Source organism: Opisthocomus hoazin, chromosome 2 (assembly GCF_030867145.1).
Source record: "Opisthocomus hoazin isolate bOpiHoa1 chromosome 2, bOpiHoa1.hap1, whole genome shotgun sequence".
In the NCBI taxonomy this organism is placed as follows: Eukaryota; Metazoa; Chordata; class Aves; order Opisthocomiformes; family Opisthocomidae; genus Opisthocomus; species Opisthocomus hoazin.
The window spans coordinates 13,676,336-13,700,553 of NC_134415.1; the positions used below are offsets into that span (position 1 = coordinate 13,676,336).

Genomic DNA, 24,218 nt, shown 5'->3' on the forward strand with positions numbered 1-24,218 from the left:
TAGTAACATTTCAACTTATCTTCTTGGAGGAAGCTGCCCAGAAAAGCTGCTGTAGTAAAGCTTCTAACATCATCACCTTGTGATCGTGGCTTTTTCATTCTCATGAACTAGCTGAGTTGGGAAGACAACAGCAGGTGCCACCTCGTACCGCACAGCGGCTCCAACAGCTGAGTAGGTGGCATGCTGCTGGCAGGGAGAGCTCACCTTAAGACTGGTACCGATGCTCTGAGATTCGAGGTTGATGCAAGAGGTGTGCGGAAAGCCAAGAGCATTTACAAGTTTTGTGCAGCTGCTTGACAGGTGTTACTGTAAGCTGAGAAATCTGATTGTATTCTGAATTCAGGCATGGCGATATACTATAAGAAAATGGCTCTGTCTAGGGAGATTAATAGTTGAACTGCTTATTTTTGTATGGTCTTGCACAAATTCTCAACATAGAAATCGGGGATCAGCATAGATTTTTTTTTAATCCCCCCCCATTTAACAAGTGTTACAATTTTGAGACGTTGTCACCTATGGATGAAACCTTGGAATGCCACTTTGGCAATAAAAATAGCAGTACCAAGTCTTTATGGTGTCTCGTTATCTTCACTTAAATGTTATTATTCATTCCAGAAAGTCAAAACGCTGTTGTTAAAATCCTTTCAGTGTCTTTTTTAAGTGTCAGTGCTTGATGGACTGTGTTTGCCACAATGCAGTAGAATTAGTAATCTCATTCCACAATTCTATGTTTTCCAAAATAGAGCTTTGTAGGCTTGGGTTTGCAGGTTTCTTTCATTCTTTTTTTGTTCCCCAATATTACTGCTCTTCGACTGCACTAATTCAATGTTTCCCTCTTAGCATATTAAGAAATATGTAAAATATTGAGAGCCTTCCTACTAGGAGTAACAGACAGATCTCATTCCAGCCCATGCATCTCAGCTGTTAAAGAAGAGAAGTTATGTTAAAACAAATTAAACCAAAGAAATCTTCAGATTACCACAGGCAAGTCAGCTAGATGTCGGAGAACTAAGGGAAAATACTATTTGTGCAGTGGGCCACCTAATATACTGCAAATACAGTGTAGATCTTTAAGTCATCGCAGGAACAAGTCAAACGAGAGTCCTAAGTCTCTTTTTTTTTGTGAGTTTGTGCAGAATTACAAAAGCCTTTAGTGTCACACAGAAAAAAACTCCAATCTTTGCAGCAAATAATTTAACTTACAAGGTTTTAACTGCTTGCTACGTTAAAGCAATTAGCTTAGAAACACAGAATGAAGACGGGAATGGTAAGATGGTAATAACTGAAGTTTATCTGAATAATAATGTAGGATTTTGATTAATTAAGCAACTGTTGGAAGCCAAGTTTACCACTTCTGTGACTGTCAAACAAATTATGGTAATTCTCCCGGTGTATTAAAAACTGGGCTATGCTTTACCTGGATTCCAGTATCCAGTGCTAGTGAACAACACTGATGATGCTCCTTGTTACAAGTGTCAGAAAACAAAAATAGGAATTCTGAGGGCTGTGTCTAGTCCCTGTACCCACTGCCAATAACCTGGTGAGCCAATTCCCCAGCTATCATATTTTCAGAGCTTTGCTAGCATTTTTTCACAACATAACTGTTTACTGTTGTAATTCTAGCTTTTTCTTCTGATCCCCAGTCTTCTGTTGCAGCTTCTTATATTGTACCCTGAGGTCTGTGGCCTTTACCCCTACTGAGATTACAGGAAAAATAAACAAGGGGTCAAAAAAAGATGTTAAGAAGGGGAAAAACAACAACAAAACAGAGGTATTAGTAAATCCAAGAGGGAAAAAAAAAAAAAAATCAGAGTACTTGGTATTTTACTGGGTGGATGAGGATTGTCTTGGAAATTAGGAAAAGGTTCTGCGCTGAGAGGGTGGTCAGTCACTGGAGCAGGGTCCCCAGGGAAGTGGTGATGGCCTCAAACCTGTCAGAGTTCAAGGAGCATCTGGATGACACTCTTAGTCATATGGTTTAGTTCTAGGTAGTCCTGCGAGGAGCAGGGAGTTGGATGCAGTGATCCTTATGGGTCCCTTCCAACTCGATATATTCTATGATTCTATCTTTGACAGAGAAGAACACTCCAACCAGGAATAGCAATACAGAGAACTGAATTACAGAACCTTTGCAAGTCCCTTCAAACTTCATTCTATTTCAGTGAAGTCCAGCACAGCAGTCACAGGAGATCCATGACATATGCTGAACGGCACACCTCATTAATGTGGGTGTCTCAAACGCTGGACACTGGCTGCAAGTCATTTGGTGAATCTAATTGTTGGTTTTAACTAAACCCATTTCCTGGTGTTCCGAAGCAAGTCATCTCTACCTAATACTGCCTCAAAATAAATTCTAACTGTTCTTAATTTGCTTGCTTTCTGTTTAGGCATGTTGCCTGAGGAGGGTGCTATATAAAGTCAAATTAAGTTACATACATTATCACTCATGTGATTCCCATAATAAATTGTTCCTCTGTTTCGTGCATTCAGGTGATGCAGCCCCATGGAATTATTCAGACTTTCATCCAACAGTGCAGTTTCACTACTTTATTTTGAAAGTCTCTTAATAGCTAGTTTAAAACAAGTGAACAAATGAAATGTAAAGTGTTCTTTATTAAATAACTCAAAAGGTAAAGCAAATTGTGCGATTAAGAAAGACAGCATCATGGTTCCAAAGGATTTTTACAGCAGAAAACAAACTGCAGCAAATGAGCATTTCGGTCTAGCAGCCAAATTGTCCTCATTTTTATGGAGTTAATTTCGGTCCTCAAACTGTGACTTGTTTTTTAAAAGATATGCTGCTAGAAATTCAATGGGATTTGGCGGTCTGTAAAGAAAAAAAGTAAATCAAAAGCAATTATTTTTATGAAATTAGATAGCTGAAGAACCGATCACCTTCCCATAAAAGCAACCTAACTCCTCCCAAACACTTACAAGCATTGATTTAGGGATGACCAACTACCTAGAGTTACCCTGTAAATTTCCAGTTTATGTCTGATGAGACAGTTTTTAATCAGGAGCCTTAGTCACTGTTGCTTCAATGGTACTAAAATGCTAGACCAGTCACATACCTAGAACTGGGGTATACTCTGTAAGCGTAAATACTGTATGTACATCACTGGAAGTTACATGCACTTGCCTACTCCTTTAACTCACGCTATATAAAGTAAAAGTTAATCTGTCAGTGCTTTCTTGCCTCATTTTCTTCAAATGGTTATTGTGTAGCTTTATGCATTAGAGCTGTTTTCACAGTTTTCTGACAACTGAAATGAACACAACAAAGCATCAACAAAAACTTCCAAGTCTGAGAAGTGCTGTAACTTGCAAGTAGTCAACAATAATCACTGGCCTTAGTCCTTAAGTTTTTTTTTTAAAAAAGCTCCTCCAGCTACAGTGCATGAATCCTGCTAACCTGGATTCTGTCTGCAGAATAAATGACAAACTTACCTACTCCACACTGGGTCAGACCGAAGGTCTGGCAGTGAGCAATTACGCTTACAAAGTGCACAAAAACATGGGAAGAAGTGCACAGAGATAGTTCTCTGGACCATCCTTTTGGCTCCCAAGCATACACCAGCTTTCTGAGCTACCACCTGTAATAGTCATGGGTGCATTCCTCTACAACTTTGAACAGCTGCCCCTTGAGCCCCCAAAAAACGTTGATGTCCTCAACCCAAGGCAAAAAATTATATAGCTTAATTCTGTGACCTGTGAAGGATCAGCTCCTTTTGTTCATTATGAATTTGCTACCTGCTTTGCTTAATTTGGTTACTGTCTCAGAAGAGATGATAAACAGTCCAGCCCAATTCATCATCGCTGCTACTCGTGACTTAACAGACTCCTAATCTATTCTCTCACAGAAGTCTCTTTTCCAGGTATCATCTATTCAGTCACTCCCTATACCGACAGCATTCTGTACTTCTGACCACCTTGTCACTCTTCTTAGTTTTTCACATTCTGTCAGAATATAGGGGAATTGGCATCAAACACCATATTAAAAATACAAGAACATCATAAATTTAAATAGTGACATCATGCTTGTTTTTACCCCTTTAGTTTCTAAGTCCTGCCATTCAGAATTTATTTTTGATTGAGCCATGCACTGACAAATACATGTAACAGTTTAAAGGTATTTTTTCACAAGGGTAATCGTAAACTCAGAATCTATCATTTTGTCACTATCATTAGGGTATTTATTACCCTCCCAGATGCATAATTTTCTGTTTATTCATATACAATCTTTCACTTTTTGTCATAGTTTCAATTTTTCATAGCAGTCTTCCATAGGTTCATGTCAAGTTTATGAAGTTTCTGGGCAATTATTTACAATCGATCAACTTTAAAAAAACCCAAACAGAAAACAATGCACAAAAAAACCCCCAGCCTATTCCGTAAAACTCACTATCATTAACAAATTTTGTCAGCCACTGCTTCAAATTGTTATCAACCATCCTTTCCAGGATTCCAGTGCTGAACTCATTTCACCGTGAAAATTCACCATTTACTTCTACTTTGTCTATATCTTCCAATCAGTTCCTCATCCATAGAAAGGCTTTTCCTTTCATCCCACAGCAACCGACTGTCTTTAAAAGCCTTTAGTGAAGGGTTGTGCCACAAACCTTCTGGAAATTTAAACAGGCCCTGCCATCTGGATTCCTGTTTATGTGTGCTCGCTGACTCCTTCAGTGAACTCCAAGAGACTTGCAAGCCCTGACAAAAGTGGTGTTAACTCCTCCCAAGTATGTCATTTATCCAAATGCTCACTATCCTGGATGATAATAATTTCTGCTGAATTCCAGGCATAGTCATCAGATGTACTGGGCTGTTCCCTGAACATCTCTATATTCCTTAGAAAAAGAAATTAGCATCCATTAGTTACTTTCCAGTTCAATTTTAAGCAGATTATACAGCAGAGCTGGCAGTTCAGCTTTTTCCCCCCTGAGGTTTTAATATGTTCAGCTGAATAGCCAGTTTGACCGTGGCAGTTTGATACTGTTATGGTTTTTTCCTATATGTTCCCCAGCCTCTCCTATCAATGTTCCAATTCCAGTCCTGTAACGAGTCCCCATAAAGAACAGCTCCTTCCACAGTGAAGAAAGATTGAAAAAAAAAAAAAAGAAAGAAAGAAAGAAAGAAAAAAAACCACCCCAGTTTGTCTGTAAGACAAGTATCCAGTCTGTAAGTGTGGGGTATCCACCTCAGGCAGAGTTTTACAATCAGTCTGCAGCAGAACTCCCACAGATGGCCACTGAAGACCTGCACACCGCTCAGGCACACGCACAGGGTCTACCTTCCTGGGTGCTCTTAGACCTATTTAGCTGTCTGTACAATGCAGTCCAAATTCACCGCTCCTTTTGAGGTTAAGACACTGCTGATGGTTGTTCTGGCTGTAGGTACTGCGATGTAATTACGGTCATCCATACCACTTGGGATAATGTTATTTCAGCAAAACTGAGAAATGGTTACAGGCCGTATGACTCGCCAATAGTTCGGATATGCCAAAAGGCGAGAAGTTAATTTGGTAATGGCTTTAAAGTGAAAGAGGGTAGATTTACATTAGATATAAGGAAGAAATTCTTCACCATGAGGGTGGTGAGGCACTGGCACAGGTTGCCCAGAGAAGCTGTGACTGCCCCCTCCCTGGCAGTGTTCAAGGCCAGGCTGGACAGGGCTTTGAGCAACGTGGTCTGGTGGAAGGTGTCCCTGCCCATGGAGATGATCTTTAAGGTCACTTCCAACCCAAACCATTCCATGATTCTATGAATTTGGATAAGATGAACAACTGTTTGCTATTACTGAAGAATACCCTTCTACATTGACTGATAAGGATTTGGGGCCCCTTGACAACACAACCTTTACTCAAAGGATAAACCATCTGTTTGCTTCATACTGTGTTGACAGTGCAGGGTCAGCCTCATCCTTCAGAAAGTGTTTTAATCTAAGACAAAGATGCATGTCAGGCCCAATTTGTCTGTCTGTCTTTCTTTTAAATGGCAAGCAGAATTCTACAATTCCACACTATAAAAATCTTGTTCAAACCTAGAATAACTTCTTGCCTTGCTTCTATAAGGTGAATTATGTGATAAATTTAATTAAAAAAATATATTTTTCCCTCCAAAACCTTTGCAATAGCATACCTCATTGGAAGATCACAAATTCAACAAACAACTCCTATCACACCACATGCACCTAAGAGAGGAACACATCCTGCATAGGCAATCATGGTAGTTCATAGGTTCACAAACCTGTTGTAAAGACGTTCTTACAACTAGCAAAACTACGTCTGGTGTGCGAGGTCTGAAAAGGTGACATACTAGCCAAGGCTGAGACCTAAGCTTTTGCTAAGAACAGAAGGAACGCTGAAGCATCTTACCTCTCTTTTGCAAGAACAGCAAGTCCCTGTAGCAAGATAGGTACAACTGTCTGATCCAAGTAGGCACGTGTGGGTAACGACTGAAGATCCACCTTCTGCTTTGATGTTTTCTCTGCATTTATTTTCTCATTTTCTACTATCCTCTGATGTAGGAAAAATCCAAAAGTGAGTAATATTGGTAACAGCACCCACATCTACTTTGAAGTGTGAGTGCAAACAAAGTACCCATTTCTCTGCAATTCACTGGCAATAACTTCTTTACATCTTGTAAAAAAATTGAAGCACGTAATTTTCCTTGAACAATAATCTGGTGCAGAGGACCCATCTGTTAAACTCTTATGTTTTTGGGGGGGACAACGTTAGGAAGTCATAAGTTTTCTATAACAGAAGACACCCAATCTCTGTCATTGTTAGTTCCGCTTTTGCATTCAGATTTAAATTCTACACCATTGAGACAAGAACGACTACTCACAAGAGTGGCCCCAATTAAATGGTTCCTGTACGCACGTGCTTCTAACACGAAATGCTAAAAGGGCTAGAAATTCCAGCGAAGTCTGACAAAGGGGACTCTGTTAAAGTCAAGTATTTTAAGACCGTGCTCTATTATAAAGTACAGATGGATAACTTAAGAGAAGATAGGCAAAATGCTTCCAGGTGCCTTTTGGTCAAAAAGTGCCAAATCACCTAACACCATTAACTGTAGTTAAAGAAGGATGCCCTGCCACTGTCAGGAAACCAAACGTATTCGACACAACATACACAAATCTACTGATACGGGACCAAAGTATCCAACGTCTTCCAGTTCCGTAGTGGACACTGAGCCATACGGGCAAGCAGTTATCAGGGAGATGAGTCACAAAAGATGTTTATGAAAAGTTTCTGCAAAAGCCTGGCATAGAGTAGGAGCTTATAACGGAGGAAGACTGAAGGCTCTTCTTTAAAGAGGAAGAGTAAACAAATGTCATAGGGTTATTATTCTAACCCAGGCTGTTACCAACAGTGGAGAGAATGGATTCTGTCCGCTCTTCCTCTGCATAATTAAAGATAGCTTGGATTATTCCAATCCAGTATTTCTATTTACCAGAATATGAAAGGAATCCCTGCCTTTTGATACTTTGATAGAAATCCCATCAACTCCTCCTATTCCCCTCCCTGTAATAAAGTCTGGCTGGCTTTTTGTGGCATGATATATTAATGGAATATAGCATACTTCCAAAACACCCCACCTCGTTAAAGGGTTCATTATTTACTTCAGCACCATTTAGTATAACGGAAGCAACGCAACAGAAAATACATTAATTAACAGCCAGTTATGCAAGGGACTGGTACTTGTTGGTTCAGTTTCCATCTAACTTTTTGGGGAATGCTACATTTGCTGAAGTTAAACTCAAGACTCAAACCATTTTTGCCTTTGATCAGGAGTGTGACTTCCACAGTACTTCACAGAAACAAAATCTTTGTTACCTCTACATTTTCAGTGAGACTGTATTCAGAGTGGGGATTTTCTGGAACCTGTAAAATGACACACGGTGAGCAAAGTGGAAATGCTCTTTTTATGCGTGCAGCACAACGCATGGAAAACATTTCTTGCAATACCTGCGGCTGTCCCTCCATAATCTGTTCTGCCTCCATGATTCAAGAAGTGGAATGTGCTGAACGTGCGATAATCTGGGAAAGCAGTAAGAAAACTGGTCAGCAGGCTAAGGCGAAGAGAAGCGTTAGCTGACAGATACTGCATCACTTGGTTACTAAGGCACAATCACCAGAGAGCAAACGGAGTTGCTCTGCGCACCCCCCTGCCAAACCTGTACACACTGTTCCTGCACACAGAATTGAATTATAGAATCATTAAGATTGGGAAAGACCCCTAAGATCATCAAGTCCAACTGTCAAACCAACACCACCATGCCTGCTAAACCATGTCACAGAGTGCCACATCTACGCATTTTTTGAACACCTCCAGGGATGGGGACTCCACCACTTCCCTGGGCAGCCTGTTCCAATGCCTGACCACTCTTTCAGTAAAGAATTTTTTCCTAATATCCAATCTAAACCTCCCCTGATGCAACTTGAGGCCATTGCCTCTCATCCTATCACTAGTCACTTGGGAGAAGAGACCAACACCCCCCTCACCAAAACCTCCTTTCAGGTAGTTATAGAGCTGTAAGGTCTCCCCTCAGCCTCCTCTTCTCCAGACCAAACAGCCCCAGCTCCCTCAGCTGCTCCTCACAAGACTTGTTCTCCAGACCCCTCCCCAGCCTCGCCGCCCTGCTCTGGACACGCTCCAGCCCCGCACTGTCCTTCTTGTAGTGAGGGGCCCAGCACCGGGCACCGCCCTCGGGGCGCGGCCTCGCCGGTGCCGGGCGCAGGGGCGGGAAAAGCGGGACGCGCCTCGCCTCGCGCCGGGAGCGGGAAACCTGGCTGCCGTCAGCGGGAACCGGAGCCCCAGCCACGGGGCCGGGAGCGCCCGCCGGCAGGCGGGGACACCCGCTGCCTCCCTGCCTCCCTCCCTCCCTCCCTCCCTCCCTCCCCGCCCGCCGCGCCGGGGCCCCGCGACCCCCCGCCCCGGCCGTGCCCCAACCGCCCGCCCTCACCCGCCGGTGGGTCCGGGACTCGGCGGGGCACCGAGAGCCTCTCCGCGGCAGCCGCAGCCGCCGGCGCTGTCGTAAATTGTTTTGACGTAAGTGAAACGGTCACCACGCCGCCGGCCCCCGGCGAACTGCGCCTGCGCAGGTGCGGCCCCGCCCATCCCCGGGAGTCTGCCTGAAGGGAGGGGGAAACGGACCGGAAGCTCCAGCGGCTGGTGAATGACGCCATGCCTGGGCGGAGCCTTCTCCCGCCCCAGCCCCCTCCCCATTGGCGGGTGGGCGCGCGGAGGCGGTTCACTGGGCGGTGCGGCTTGCGCAGTGGTTCTTCAACCGTCGGCGGGCGGCTGAGGGGAGCGCGGCGGTCGGGGGTTGTTTCTGGTCGTGCTCTGTGGTTGGGGCCTTTGGTCAGGGCGGCGGCGTTGCGCCGCGCGGCTCTGACGGAAGCGCTATTTTTATTTTCTTTTTTGTTTTTTTTTAAGGTAATTTCCCTCACCGAAGCTGAGGCTCCGCCCTGGCCTCCGCTGGCCGTTTTGAGGCGCAGCCGGGGAGCCTCGGCTAAGGCCGGCTGCGGAGGAGCGGGCAGCTGGCTCCCTGGGCAGGCACCCTGTCGGCGCTGAAGCGGCCCGGGTGTTTCTGTTCTCCAAGCAAGGCTTTCCAAAAGCACCGGCCCTTGAAGGTTCTCTGGTGCAGAAACCTACCGAGAATGAATGCAGTTTGGCATCTGAGGGGCACGCGGTGACGCTTGTGTGAAATAACTTCGGTGAAACTAAGTTTCAACTGAAAAAGGGGTTTTGTTTGTGAAATAACCTTTCAGAGCTGTGTAGGCTACCTTTCACAGAACAGTGTTGGCTGCTACTTTTGCCCAGTTGTCTCTCTAGTAAGAAAAATGCAGCTGCTCAGCTTTCTCTAGGTATCAGCTTTAACCATGCTGTCTTTAACTGAAGTTATGAAGAAATAGAAAATCCACTACTGCTTTAGTTTTACAAATTGCACTGGTATTTGAATATCTGTGCCTGATTTATTTGTTGTTTGTTTTTTTTTTTTTCCTTTAGGAATTAAATTTTGTATCAGGTAATGTGGTTTGTGCTAATAAAAAGGCCTTTAGAACCTTTTTATTTTTGGCTTGAGAAAGCAGCTACATTCCTGTAGGGTTTTTTTTTTTTTTTTCCATAAAATAAACTACTTTTATTGTTTTACAACAATGGGTCTGTTCCTTTTTCTGCCTCCTTGCTACATGTGAATGATCTAGCTGATGCTCTTGAAAGATCAGCGATGTGGAGAACTAACACAAAACACCACGTTCTCATTAGATTATGCTCTGATGTACTAATCTAATTCTTAATGGTAACAAGTGTGTTTACATCAGAGAATCTGAAATGGCGTTTACAGAACTGACAGTGTTACCAGTGTGATAAGCGGGCTTAAAAATGGCGGTGCCATCAGTCACAGGTTGATACCCAACTGAAAAAGACTTGGAATTGCAGCAGAACCGCACGCTGTCTCTGTGTCAATTTGAGTACCTGCTGCTGGTAAACTTAGCTGGTGTAAGGAGGCTAGGTGAAAACATAGAAGGCAAAAGCCTGGGATTTTTTTCTAAAACTTAAACAAAACAGGAATACAAATAAATTTTTAAAGTGAACAGGTGAGGGTGAAGAGGTGTAAATTGTTCATCACTTTTTGAGGCTCTCTTCCCATTTTTCATCATGTTATAGCAATGACATGCTAGAGAATTACATTTTGAATACCTGAATTTGTTGTAGCAATGGCTACCAAGGGGGAAAAAATCCATTACCACTAGCCCCTCATCTCTCCATTTATACATTCTCTATTATATTTCTCTATTATTTTCAGGTTTTTGCAATGATGTCATGTTGGGAGTGACAAAAGGTTTCAGAACGTGGCCTTTTGTGCAATGGTAAGTTGTGGTGTCAGGGCAGTCGCACCTTTCTAATTGCTATGATTGTGGAGCTTGTCTGCTGCCATTCCAAAACCTTTCACCAAGATGCCACGTTATGCCTCCTGTATTTTATGAGTCCTCAATCTTCAGGACGAAGGCAAATAAGGTGGATGGGCTGATCTAGCAGTTGCCCACTCCAGAAAACACGAGGTTTTTACTTCTTCCCCCACCCTTGCTGATCCACGACATCTCACTAAACCAGCAGAAAGCCATCCATTGCTCTGATTTTTTTTTAACTACATTAATTTTATGCCAGATTATTAATTAGAATAGTTCACAGACAGGTCGCAATGAATCCTAGAGACAGCTTAATATAGGAGGGTGGGGTGAGTCAACCTGCAGATCACTAAAAGATTTAACAGCCACAATAGTGAACCCATTCTGCAGGTTCTCACTAAAAGCGTTATCGTTTGCTCACAATTTCTGACTGACGTCTACTTCTGATGCTGTGTTTTGGCTTAACAAGTTGTTATTCCCCTCAGAGGTGCACTGTTAGCCAGCGCATCTGTCTCTGTTGTATTGCCGTGATATAGTCAAGTGACTTACAAAGGTGTCATTCCAAATACTTTAAAAACCACGAATAACTGAATAGACTGAGTAGTCGGGGTTGTTTGAGATTCACTGTCTTCCTACTGTCATTCTATCTGTTCTTTAATTTATTAATAACTTTTTTCTTTGCCAGCTTTTCTACAATTTTGCTCAGGAACAGGGTGATAGGTCAGATAGCAGGTGGGTAACGGAGACTGTAGATTGGTAATCTCTTGTCACGAGGCTTATTTCACTTAACATTTTTGAATGCTACATAGTATTAATGCTGCTTGGAGTTTCTGGAATTGCTTTGGTATTCCAAAATTCATTATATTTTTATATCACGAAACAAGAGTTTTGTGGGGTGGTGTTTTTTTTTCAGAGGACAGTTAGGTATATTGAAAGAAAAAATTCTATAACGAACTTTTTCCCGTCATGAGTGGACTGGAAAATACTTCATGTTATTTTCACAACAGCAGTACATCATCCTTCTTATGAGATACAGAAGAAAAACACTTCATGAGCCCTGCGGCATTTTTTCTGGCACTGATAGGTTTACTGTCTCTCTCTAATAACGGTTCTAGGTCACGAATAGTTATGTTGCATGTTCACATGTTATTTTATGTGTTAATAAAATTCTGTATTTTATCCAGTGAGAAAAGTAACACTCGGTTCTGTCGTTAAAAGAGAAACACTCTCCTCGGTCATTTAAGAAAAACGCCACACGTTACCGGGGGGGTTTCTGCACAAGAAGTTAACTGTACGTGCCATAAGCAAACAAGAAAAAAGCCGGCAGTTTTACAGTAATTTAGGAAAAGCCAATAACGCACGTGGGACAGCGGCGGTTTCAGTTTGGCCTACCCCTTTGATTAACACCCCCCCCCCCCAATTTCTTGCCGTGAGGGGGGAGCCGGCGGGCGCGCTGCGTTCCCTCGCGTATCCCCCGGGCAGCGCGGAGGGAGCACCCGTCACCTCCCGGTCCTCGGAGCTCCCTCTGCCCAACACCCGGGGCGTGCGAGGGAGCGCGGCCAGCACCCCCCAGCCTCGCGCGGTGAGCGGCCCGGGGCAGCGCCAATCCCTGCGGCCGGCAGCTCCCCTCGGCACCATTCGCTTGGTTGAATGAACCCCCGCCTTCCCGTCCGGCGCCCAGCGAAACGCCCGGCGGCCGCGGGTGGGGCCGCCCGGCGCTGACAGGCCGCGAGCGCGGCCCGCCGCGGGGCACGCCGGGGGTTGTAGGCGTCCCGCCGCGCCGTTCCCGCCTCCCGGTGTCGCAGCCGCCGCCGCGGGGCACGCCGGGAGTTGTAGGCGTCCCGCCGCGCCATTCCCGCCTCCCATTGTCGCTGCCGCCGCCGCGGCGCCCCCACAAGCGCGGCGCGGGGGCGAGGCCGGCCGCGCGCTCCTCCCCCCGGGGCCGCGCGGAAGGGGCGTCGCCGCCGCCATGGCCGGTTGTTGTCAGTCGCTGGCAGCGGGTTATGGCGACGGCGGTGAATGAATTCTCCGGGCGGCAGAGGGAAAAAGAAGGGCTCAGCCGGCTCCAGCTCCGCGCCCCCGGCCGCCGCGGCCTTCCCCTCCTCGTCGCCCAGGCCGGCCCCCCCCGTGCCGCCGGCGGGGGCGGCAGCGGCGGCGGCAGCGGCGGCGGCAGCGGCGTCCCCCCACAAGCGGAACCTGTACTACTTCTCGTACCCGCTCTTCGCCGCCTTCGCCCTGCTGCGCTTCGTCGCCTTCCAGCTGGGGCTGCTCTTCGCCTGGCTCTGCGAGCGCCTCTCCCGCGGCGCCCTGATGGCCGCCAAGGGCAGCGGGGCCCGGGCCGGCGGGGCGCCCGAGCCCGGCGGGGCGCCCGAGGCGGTGCGGGCCTGTCACAAGCGGGCCTTCGAGTGCATCTCCACGGCGCTGCGCATCGACGAGGACGAGAGAGGTAGGGCGGCGGCAGCGGGTCGGGCCGGGCCGGGGGGCGGTGGCTGGGGCCGGTGTCCGGCGCGAAGCACGGCTCCGCGCTCCGCTCCGAGGGCGTTCAGTGAGGTTGCGGGGGGTGAGCGCGGCCCTCGGGCAGCAGCAGCCGGGGACGGCGGGTGGGCAGGCGGCGGGGGACAGTGGGTCGCGGGGAAACCTGGCGCTCGGGCCGCCCCGCTGCAGCCGCCCGGCCTGTCAGGAAAGAAACACTGATCAGGATTTTGGCTGTGGTTTTTTAAAAAATATTTTTCTTAAACTCTTTGACAGGCTTATGCTTAAAAAAACCTTATCACTGCGTGACTGGGAGATGTTAAGGAGGGCGTTTAGGGTCCGAGTAAATAAAATGAAGGAGTGGGGAATTACTATTTTTTTATCTATATAGAGCATAAAAAAAAGAAGCAACTGCTAGTGCGTTTGCTTGAGCGTTTGGTCCAAAGGCAGCAGCACACCTGTGTCAGCATCTGGAAGGTGGTCCTTAGGGGCATGCTGCGCTGGGTTTTGGAATTCCCTGGAAATGTCAGAATACCTTATTGCACCCTTTCAGTTGAGCTCTAGTGAAACTGCTGTCCTGGAGGAGGAGGTTAGAACCACAGGAATAGGCCTTCAATGGAAGCTACATGCTGAGGGCGCCAGAAAAGCGAGGGATGTGTCTTGCTTCGCGTTGGCGATTTGGGAGCGGCAGTGGTAAGCTCTGGGAGACGAAAACCCACCACGTGCGGCAAGGTTAGCTCGGAACAGATGAGGAGCGAAGCACGGAGGAAGGTGAAGTAGCTTAAAACTTCAGCGTTGCTGATGGTTGCTCTGTGAAGAGTAGCTAAGTCGTGAATTATCAGGTGCCTGTTCGGCTGTTGCGGCTTATAACTGCTGGCAGTTGGAAGGGTAAGCCTTCAGATGTAGACTGCAGTCATGGACTTACCTTATAGATATTTTAGAGTTGTCATACATGAATTAGCTGCACAGGTCATACATTTAGTAAGAAAAGAATCTTTGCTGCTAACACAAGCAGTTTCAAAACAGTTACAACCCTACAAGTGCAAATTCATTTCACTGAAAAAGAACTCAGTTTGCTTTAATACATAGATTTATTATTTGCTTATCTGTTTTTACAGGAATACATGCATACCTTTGAATTTATCTGATATATAAACAAGTTTTTTTATAACCTAACAGAAACCAATTTATTAGGGATGCTATGTGAAATGGTTAGAATTTTTGGATTGTCTGCTATAGATGAGGAGCTACTGGAGAGAGTCCAGCGGAGGGCTGCAAAGATGATGAGAGGACTGGAGCATCTCTCCTACGAGGAGAGGCTGAGGGAGCTGGGCTTGTTCAGCCTGAAGAAGAGAAGGCTGCGAGGGGACCTTATAAATGCCTATAAATATCTCAAGGGTGGGTGTCAGGAGGATGGGGCCAGACTCTTTTCAGTGGTGCCCAGCGACAGGACAAGGGGCAATGGGCACAAACTGAAGCAGAAGAAGTTCTGTCTGAATGTGAGGAATAATTTCTCTGAGGGTGACGGAGCCCTGGAACAGGCTGCCCAGGGAGGTTGTGGAGTCTCCTTCTCTGGAGATATTCAAGACCCGCCTGGACAAGGTCCTGTGCAGCCTGCTGTAGGTGACCCTGCTTCGGCAGGAGGGTTGGACTAGATGACCCACAAAGGTCCCTTCCAACCCCGAACATTCTGTGATTCTGTAATATCCTGTTAACTATGTGGCGTGTTTGCTGTCCTGGAAGCTATGCACTCTTCAGTAATTATCATAGCACTTCTGGTAATTTTTATGCTTCTAAATTATTGGGTAAATGAATATTCCTGTTCTGGTATTTTCAAAATCAAGCTTAACATCTTCTCTTGGGACTGAGAAGACATGTGTGGTGGGTTGACCCCAGCCAGCAGCTAAGCAGCCACATAGCTGCTTGTTTACTCCCCTCAGTGGGACAGGGGAGAGAATAGGAAGAGCGAAGGTGAGAAAACTTGGGCATAAAGACACGCTAATAAGCGAAGGAAAAAGGAAAAGGGGTGGCAGACAAGTGATGCAAAGGCCATTGCTTACTAATGCCCAGCCAGTTTCTGGGCAAGGGCTGCCTTGGTAGACAGCCCCCACGCTGGTCTTCCTCTACCAAGGTTGTTGTTGCTGTGCATGGTGTTATTTTATATGTTATGGACTGTCCCTTTGGCCGATGTCCCCTCCCAGATTCTTGTGCATTACCAGCCTACTGGCTGCGATCTGGAGCAGGAGAAAGAAAACCTTGAGGCTGTACAACCTGTTCAGCAATAACCAAAACACTGGTGTGTTATCAACACCTGTTTATTCACAAATCCAAAACACAGCACCATACTGTTTCATTGCTACGAAGAAATTAACTCCATCCCAGCCAGACCCAGTACAGCAAATCAGTGACTTCTAAGAATGCAAGTTTTTTTTTTAATTGCACTTTTAATGTCTTCGTCACTGAGAACTGGTAAACTGTTCTGTGTGGATTCAGAGCACTACCTTTGCAAACAGCTCGGTTTCGTATATTGCTTTTAAAACTTCTCCAGTGAAAAGTTGGAACTGAGATTTAGTTGATGACCTTGGCACAGTCGCAGCTGCTCTTCAGAACAGCAAAGCAATTCAGGCAGTAGCAGAGGTGGCTGGAATCATCTCAAATTTTATTTCTGATAGCCATAATCGGCATTAGATTTACACTGCAGTTGAAACTTTAGGTGACGGGGAGAAGCTTAAAAGAAAAAAGGCTGCAGAGAGGATCCAAGTCACTCAGCTTTGATTTAATTTATCTAGCTTTGTCCTTAACAGTCAGGATGTATGAAGCTGGCGGAGAAGGGGCAGTAATGAAATGATTCCCAGGGTGTGTGGTGTACATGACTGTAGGAGGGTGCTGCTCCTGTGGTTTGTGTTGGTAGGAAGAGCAAAGCATGGAATTATCTACACAGGGTAACTTGTCAAATGTTATTAAAAGGTTTTGCATCTGGAGATGAGCATGAAAAAACCCTTAAGAGGGTTCTAGACATGTATTGAAATATTTTCACTGGCACTAAAATTTGCTAGAAAATAGGTTTGGGACTGAAGTTATCAAAAGATTTGAGCGCAGGAGCAACACAGTCACTGGTAACTGACACAGAGGAATAGTTTTGTGAAACGTTCTGTCTTCTGAAACTAGGGTAATGATATCTGAAGGTTTCGTTCTAGGCATTTTTGGGTTTTTTTTCTAGCACTAGCAGCTTGTTAACGCTAATCAGATTCAAATTGTAATGCCTAATGTGTTGTACTCCTGCATGGAAAGGCGTGATCAGTGTGACATAGTTACCTCACAAAAGTATGTTTTCCATACGCAGGCAAGTATCTTCTTAATGAGGAGAATTTATAGAAGGGGAGCAGTATGGAGTAGATATGGCTATCTCTTCAAGGGTTATCTGCTGTCATGGTGTCAGATAGTATAGGTTAGGCATAGGTATGTTCATGGCTGTATTTTCTGTAATGTCCATTTAGGACATTGTTTGTACAGAGGTGTACTTAATCCTATATGTATTGTACTTTATGTGAAAGTGGACATACACCTGCAACACACCAGTTTCATGACAGGATGAACAAAGAAATACCCCCACGACAAATGAGCTGCTCTTTACAAAAGTTAACCGGAGTATAAGTATCTTGTCTCACTCATGTAGCATCTTAGACTCATTGCTTTTCTTCTTGAGTTTCTGTGCTTCTGGTGTTACTTTGGTATTGGCTATCACAAGGTTGAGAGGCGTGTCTCAATTTGATATTCCAGAAAGAAAAACTCTGAATTTCACCATTTCTGTTGTGAATGGGTATGTGTAGGCTAGCTTTTTTACCTTTTTTTTTTTTTTGGTGGTGTTTTTGTTTTGTTTTGTTTTTAGGGTATTGATCTCTTTAAGGTGGATGGAGAAGTATTCCTAAAACAGGCAAAAGTGATTTGAGGCTGGTGTAGTACCTGTTTTTAATGGAAATGCTTATTTGAAACTCAGTAGATATAAAGTTGACAGTGTCCCTTTAAGCGTTTCTTTAAATCGTAGAATTTTGTACACATATCTCTGCCTTCCTCTTACTTGTTTTACACAGCGTTATATGGAACCATTCCTAAGCTTTAATTGATTACAGAAAATAATGGGTTCACTTCCTTTTTAAGCAGGACAAAAGGAACAAGCTGTTGAATGGTATAAGAAAGGAATTGAAGAACTGGAAAAAGGAATAGCTGTCTTAGTAATTGGTCAAGGTAAGCCAGTTTTTAGTTTTGTGGAAAAGATTTTGGTTTATGGCTTCTTGAAAGTGAGGAATCAACATTGCTACATATGGTAGGTGCTAGGAATGGTCTGCTGTATGAATTTATTTGTGAGAGTGTTTCTTATTCCTGTTTTAGCTGTGGATGAACACTAGTCCATTTCTCTGTTCTACCTTAATGTTCTGGTCTATAATACAAACAAATCTTGCTCCAGATATTTTCAGACTTTCCAAATTCATAAGCAGTTAATGAAAATTCTACAGTAAAACACTTGATTTCTTATATAATGGGAATGCCAAAATAATAATTTCTGATTTGATTTGCCAAAGTTGACAGTTCGTGTTCTCACTTATGCAGAATTTTATATTACCTGCAGTATAACTGAAAAAGAAACACCCCATTTTAGAATGGTCTAGCATTATGTTTCTGAATAGCTTATGCCAAAATAGCTGAATATTTCCAACAAGGGAAGAAAGGCATCTGCGTATGTGGAAACATTTTAAGCTGTAGTGTAGAAGCAGGTGTGTACCGTAGAGAAATAGGTGTAGTGGAGGACTTGCTAAGAATTTCTCTCCTCAAAATAATACAATAATAATAATAACCCAAACACCTCCCAAAACCCTGAACCGGTAACTGTTTTTGCAGATTGCTGTTTTGTTCCTCAGCTATGTTTAGAAATGTTTGTGTATAGTATGTGGTGACATGTTGCTTACACAGCAGTACTAGTGGCATTTGATACAACCCCTCTAAATTGCACAGTTAAAGAAAAAGAAAAAAGCTTGAACAGACATTATTTTTTAGGAAGTGCTGATATTAATGTCTGTAATTCTGTGTGTTTTGAAGTGTAAAGGGACACAGTCAACTGAGTTTAAATCTGTTAATTTTGCCAAAGTGAATTATTTGAAATTGTACTTGCCTCTCAGTCACTTTTCAAGCTTTTAAAAAATCTTTTTTATTCGACTTCTGTTTAGAAAAGTGCAGTGACAAAGAACATACATTAGGTCTGCGCACAATGTTAGAGAATATGCAAAGCAATGCTTGGGTTCCCACCACTCTGTGAGCAATACTGTCAAGCAGGTAGTGACAACTATAAAATCTTGATTAAATAGAAAGCTTTAGGATTTTTTCATTAGTTTTGCAATGATGTTCCTTAGTGGAGGGAGTAGACAAGGGGTGGGGGAGGAAGAGGAGGGAAGGCTGGGTGTCAGTATTTTAGCACTTAGAAAAGTTAATTTGCCAAACTGTGTTTTAACATTGATTTTTCTTTGTAAGGTGATCAGTGTGAACGGGCTCGACGTCTGCAATCTAAAATGATGACAAATTTGGCAATGGCCAAGGATCGCTTGCAGCTTTTAGGTACCAGTTACAATTCATGATTTGGAAAGTTTGTGGTTATTTGCACGACTTCATATAATGCGTCCTTCTAAACTGTTGCTTTGATTTTTAGAGAGAAGGAGTCATTATGTGTGTAGGGTCTCTTAAATTTGCTTTTTAGCTGAGAGTAAGTAATAGTTTTTTCAGTGCTGCTGATGGATTTTGAAAGTGGACTGTAATGACCCACTTCCCTGTACCTTAAGAAATAGGTGTAAAAGTGGCTGAGAAGTCTTTATACCGTAGCACGCTTGACTTGCAAGCTGAGGAAGTCTTGACTAACTTACTTGAGTTAATTTAAGATTTCTGTGTTAGAATTGCAGTAAAAGTTATGATATGTTGCTGATCATGAGTGCTAAGTGTGCCTTCTGTAAGTCCTTCATGTTCTGTTAATTCTGCTGTCACTTATATAACAATTTGCCTGATTATTGGTATTTACTGTAATAAAAATTCTGTAGCATTATGTAGAACATAAGGTTGTGAAATCCTAATTCTTGTAATGTTTATCTAGTACAGTTCTATTTTAAGACTTGCAGGTGAGATCACTTCTTTTCAGAAGCAAGTATTGTATAGTTTTAGCTCTTGTCAAAATTAAGTCTTGTTCATAAGCTCTTAATGGACAGAGTAAAACAGGCAGGATTGGAAATGGCATCCTACTGTGCATGATAAACAAAGATCCCCCTCAAACCCACAGCTTTGTGTTAGTTATCCTCTAAATTGAGAACTTTGGAAACAGGCAGTAAAATGAAAAATAAAGATTGGGTTTTTTAATTGCTCTGTAAGGGAGAACTAACAAATGTACTGGAGTTTAACTTGTGTATCTGCACCTTTAATCTTGCACTGTGTTGTTCAGAGTTCTACTAACTCCCTGTTCTAGAAGCGTAGAGAGCAGACAGGAAAACTCATGTTTCTTTCTCCTCTTACACTTTGTGATACTGTGGTCCTGCCTGGTGATGCACGGAGATGTTGTGACAGCCACAAGAAAGTGAATCCCTTTTGCTTCCCTTGAGTTCCTGGTGTCCTTAGTTCTTTTTGAAAAAAAGTGAAAGGAACACAGGGTGAAAGAGGCTTCCGGCTTCTGTGCTTTATTACCAGTGTTTGTTGGTAGGATCTTAATGTGTGCAGAGAAGATATTTTCTACTCATTAGGGTTAAAGGCTAATTCCTAGAGGTAATAACAGAGTATAAGTGATTACATGCTCATAATCTTTGATAAGATATGGCTTGTTGCTGACATCCTAATTGCAAGTAGCTAGGATTTCTTCAAAAAATTTGCTATTCTTTGAACCTTGAAGTAGCAATGCTGTATTAGTGCTTCATCCTTGCTTGTGTTATTGTAGTAGCACTCGCAGTGTTGATAAGTGGCTTACTTGCTGTGCTGTGGTTGAAAAGATAAAAACAATAAACGTTGCAAAAAAAAAAAAAGTTGAAGTCAAGCTGGTGCATTCATCTTTACTACCAGAGTGTGTGATCACATGCTATCTGTAGTCTTCCTTCAGAGTGCAGATTGAAAGGTAAACAGATAGAATAGTGTTCATTGCATAGGTTAATGTCATGTCGGTTTTGTTTTTGCTTTGAAATTATCAGAAGTTTAGCACTTTGTTCTGCTTAGGTTCTTGTTCAGTTTACACTAAGGATCTGGCTCGAACAATGTACCCAAGAGCAAAATTTGGATGGAAGGGAGCAAGTGAAGTCATCTGCCCTTTAGGAAGGACAAAGATGTTTTTGGAGAGATATCCCAATGGATTTAAATCCATGCAAACTTGACCATTATGGATCTATTTCAGTAATACGTGTTACACCATCTAACCAACTTTGAAGTATTAACAGCATCTGTTTTTATTACTTTATGTATCATTTTACATAGGTTTTGTGGAAATTGAGGGTAATCTAGAGTTGAACTGCGTGTGCAATTCTAAACATAGCTTTTAGCTTGTTACTTACAGTAACAGGTACCTGGAAGTTTTTAAGGGGTCCAGAGATGCTTCTGTAGTTGAACTAAACCTGAGGCTCTTGAAGCTCTTAAGGGTCAATAAAGTAATTTTTTTCGATGAATCCAACTCTTAAGATCAAAGAGGAAGTGTTTTACTCTAGCCCTGTGGAATTTCTCCATTTCTTAGGGGAGAATAGCAAGTCCTTCACTGCGTTAGCCAGCAGGAGGAAATATTTGATATGATGTCTACTTTAAGTCTGTTTTATCTTGCTTGCTAGACAGAGATGTGATTGCAGACTGCCTAACTGAAATGACATCCCGTTAAGTAAGTTACACTGGTAATACAGTGAATATTAAATCATGTGGATTATAAGTGTCCTTTAAAAGCAGTTGGTACTTCAATATTTTTTAGTGTGTTGGATTATCAGTGTAAATTCAAGTTGCGTGGTACCACTGATGGGGGTGTTGGACATCACTGATGGGAGTGCCATGTCTGATCATAGCCGTGTGTTGTCACTGTGTGTCATCACACCAGTGATGCCTTTTAATGTTCGACCAAGAGGACGTAGCTACTGACCTTGGATGTTGGCTTTACTATTGAACCTTATTTTCATCTTGAGTCTAAATTACTGTATTGTCTTCTGTTTGAAACTGTAGTATGACACAGCCTGAAAGCTGAAGTTACTCCAGGTATGTTTCAGAGCACCTCAAGATGCCTCAATCACTTTGGCAGTCTAGTGACAACATTGAGTTGTGCTAGCCATCAGGGGACTTCCAGGTTCTACCATATGAATGGGTGGTGGCCCCTGTTTTTGACATGGTTTGGGCTGTGTTAGCTGTACAGTTATTTTGGTGAGTGGATAAATCTTTCTCTGAAGGTCTTCATATACCTGATGTGACTCATTACACGTGTTAGAATTGTTGTATTTGATGTATTGAGAATCACAGGAGGATATTTGTTTTCTACAATTGAGACATGCAACTCAGCAGTTTGCCTTTCCGAAAGACAGATACCACAGTGTTTGGTGCAACACTATTCAGTTCTAACACTATACACTTGTACCAATCTGGTTCTCCCATTTGAGAGAGACTTTCTGTAGGGGGACAGATGTCTGTCAGCACTAGGACCTTTCTGTATACGATGTTTAGCTTCAGTATTTTGGTTGAAGGATGCACATGACACATAATTCAAATATCTTTCATTAGTATCCTCTGTGGTAATAATTCTGCTCATGTATAGATAATGGGCTTCAAGGGACACCTTTTGGGATCCTTCCACTTTTTTGGAAGTGATGGTGTTTTTGCATGAGGTTTGTGTTACAGAGTAACATTCTTTTTTATTAGAAATAGTTACTTTGAATTCGAGGTCTAGTGTTGCCCAAAGGAGACAATGGCTTCAGTGCTGTTTATTTAGTAGGTTTATGTCAATGTTGTATTATCAAGGAGAAATAGTGAATGAGATTCTGTAAACTTTTTTTTTTCCTGATGTTTGGAGACATAGGGAGAAAGCATTTAAGAGGAAGGTGACAGGGTGTCCTGTTAATTCCCTGGAATAATATTTAATAGTTGAATTTATTTTCATTATTATAAAGGGGTCTACAGCTACACTCTCTCTCAAGAAAAGTGATATATTTGCTTTATGTAATTTTATGTGCAATATTAAAATTGCATGTTAATATGCAATGTGATGGGAAGACAGTGCATGAATTGAAACTGGACAACAGTTGGATTAGATTTGGTTTTCGTTGCAGTTTTGGACTTCCTGAATACTTGGAACTTGCGAAGCCATTGATAATCGTGGTAAAGCCCCAGTCTCAAGCTGTAGTGTTGAAGCAAATAGCATTTCCTGAATTCCTGCCCAAGCCAATTGATTTTGTCGTGGTCACTCGGTAGAAAATTTCTTTTGCAAAGTTCAGAAACGTTCTCTAAAATTTACCTGATTATCTAATGTCTCACCAAGTCTCTTGATACTGATTTTGTTTCCTAAGCCTCTCTAGGTACTTCCTGTTGAGCCTGCATGTGCGGGGCAGGGAGTAGGCGGTTCTGCTGTCTCCCTCAGAGACAGCACATGGTGCTGGTGGTCGGTCATGCCAAAGGGACTGTTCTTAGACTTCTTTTGAGGGAAATTTCTTAGGGTGTCTTCTTGCAAGTTAATAAAGCTTGTGGTTGTTTCTAGGCTGTTCTTGTCTGACTAACGTTTTTTTGTTTTACGTTCCCCAACTCTTCAGTGCTTTCAATTTAGAATAAAGTAAGCCCTGGGTGCATGTACTGAGCTTGAACTTCAGCTTTTCATGTTTGCCTGTGGCTACTAAGTTTTCACTCTAAACTGCATCTTGTTCAGTCTGGACATTATTACCAAACCATCACTTAAACTATTGGGCCTAAAGATACTTTTCAGGGAAGCTAAGCGGCGAGCCATCAGGAGCAGGCAGAAGAAGAAAGCAATGAAGCAGAAAGACTGGAAAAAGACCTGTGATAGGCAAAGAAGTGGAAGCAAGGAAGTGTGTGTCCTTGTTGGTTGTGTGATCTGCAAGCTCTGAATGGCAATTCTTCCTCCAGTCAGGGCATTTGTGACCTTTTTTTTTTTTTCCCTAGTAGAAATTGGCTTGTTTTGCCATATGTGCTTTCATGTTGCCGGAGGACATTACTTCTCTACTAGGCCATCTGTTTGCTTGCAGCTTCTTGGTGCTGTCACCTCCTGGGGGAGAGGAGGAAAGAAAAGGGGGGAGGGGGGTGGAGAGTGTGACATGTGTACAACCATGTTTTGCTTTTACAAGAAAGGGGGGTGTGTGTGAAATGAAGGTGGGAGAGGCTGTAAAGCACCCCAGAAAGGGTTTTTAACGGCAGTGGGAAAAGCAGGAGTGGTAGGTGAGCTGCAGAGAACAAATAGTCCTGAGACTTAATTTGTGTTTTGTGGTGTTTGTAGCCTTACACCTCTTTGACTTATGCTTTGGCTAGTTTATCATGCCTTCTTAAAGTTAATTTCTTTGTCCTTAATCTTTAACCTATAAACCTTGTATTCAGATTCTTCTGAAGTTAATCTTCTTAAAGAACACAGCTTGCATGACAATGTTACTGACTTAATTTCAAGGCAATTATATTTCTAAACAGAGATCTTGAAAGACATCCTTGTAATGTATATATGGTGTTTTGCTTGAACATTTGAGGTTTCTGTAAAATGTTGACTGGCTGTTACTACTTAATTGAAACATTTAATGTGCAGGAAAGTGGTGACGGTCAAAAGTAACACCTTGGGGAGGACTTTAAGAAATGGGTT

General features: G+C 43.2%; 2 protein-coding genes across 6 annotated transcripts in view; one reads left to right on the forward strand and one right to left on the reverse strand.

Annotated features, from left to right (window-relative positions):
• Positions 1-2,593: 2,593 nt before the first annotated feature.
• Positions 2,594-9,105, reverse strand: DPY30 (dpy-30 histone methyltransferase complex regulatory subunit). The gene is made up of 5 exons (XM_075412665.1): positions 8,968-9,105; positions 7,970-8,041; positions 7,838-7,885; positions 6,374-6,516; positions 2,594-2,827 (listed from the first exon to the last, which is right to left on the reverse strand). Exons 2-5 carry the CDS (start codon positions 8,003-8,005, stop codon positions 2,755-2,757), a joined length of 300 nt encoding a protein of 99 aa, XP_075268780.1. The 5' UTR covers positions 8,006-8,041; positions 8,968-9,105; the 3' UTR covers positions 2,594-2,754.
• A 3,760-nt stretch (positions 9,106-12,865) lies between these two features.
• SPAST (spastin) overlaps positions 12,866-24,218 on the forward strand; it is a 38,574-nt gene continuing 27,221 nt past the window's right edge. For 2 of the 5 annotated variants that reach the window (XM_075412666.1, XM_075412668.1), the window contains exons 1-3: positions 12,866-13,361; positions 17,546-17,632; positions 18,911-18,994. In XM_075412666.1, coding sequence (XP_075268781.1) covers positions 12,935-13,361; positions 17,546-17,632; positions 18,911-18,994 — 598 coding nt within the window. In that variant the 5' untranslated portion in view covers positions 12,866-12,934. The remainder of the gene's footprint in view (positions 13,362-17,545; positions 17,633-18,910; positions 18,995-24,218) is intronic. The other 3 variants (XM_075412667.1, XM_075412669.1, XM_075412670.1) reach the window with 2 other exon arrangements.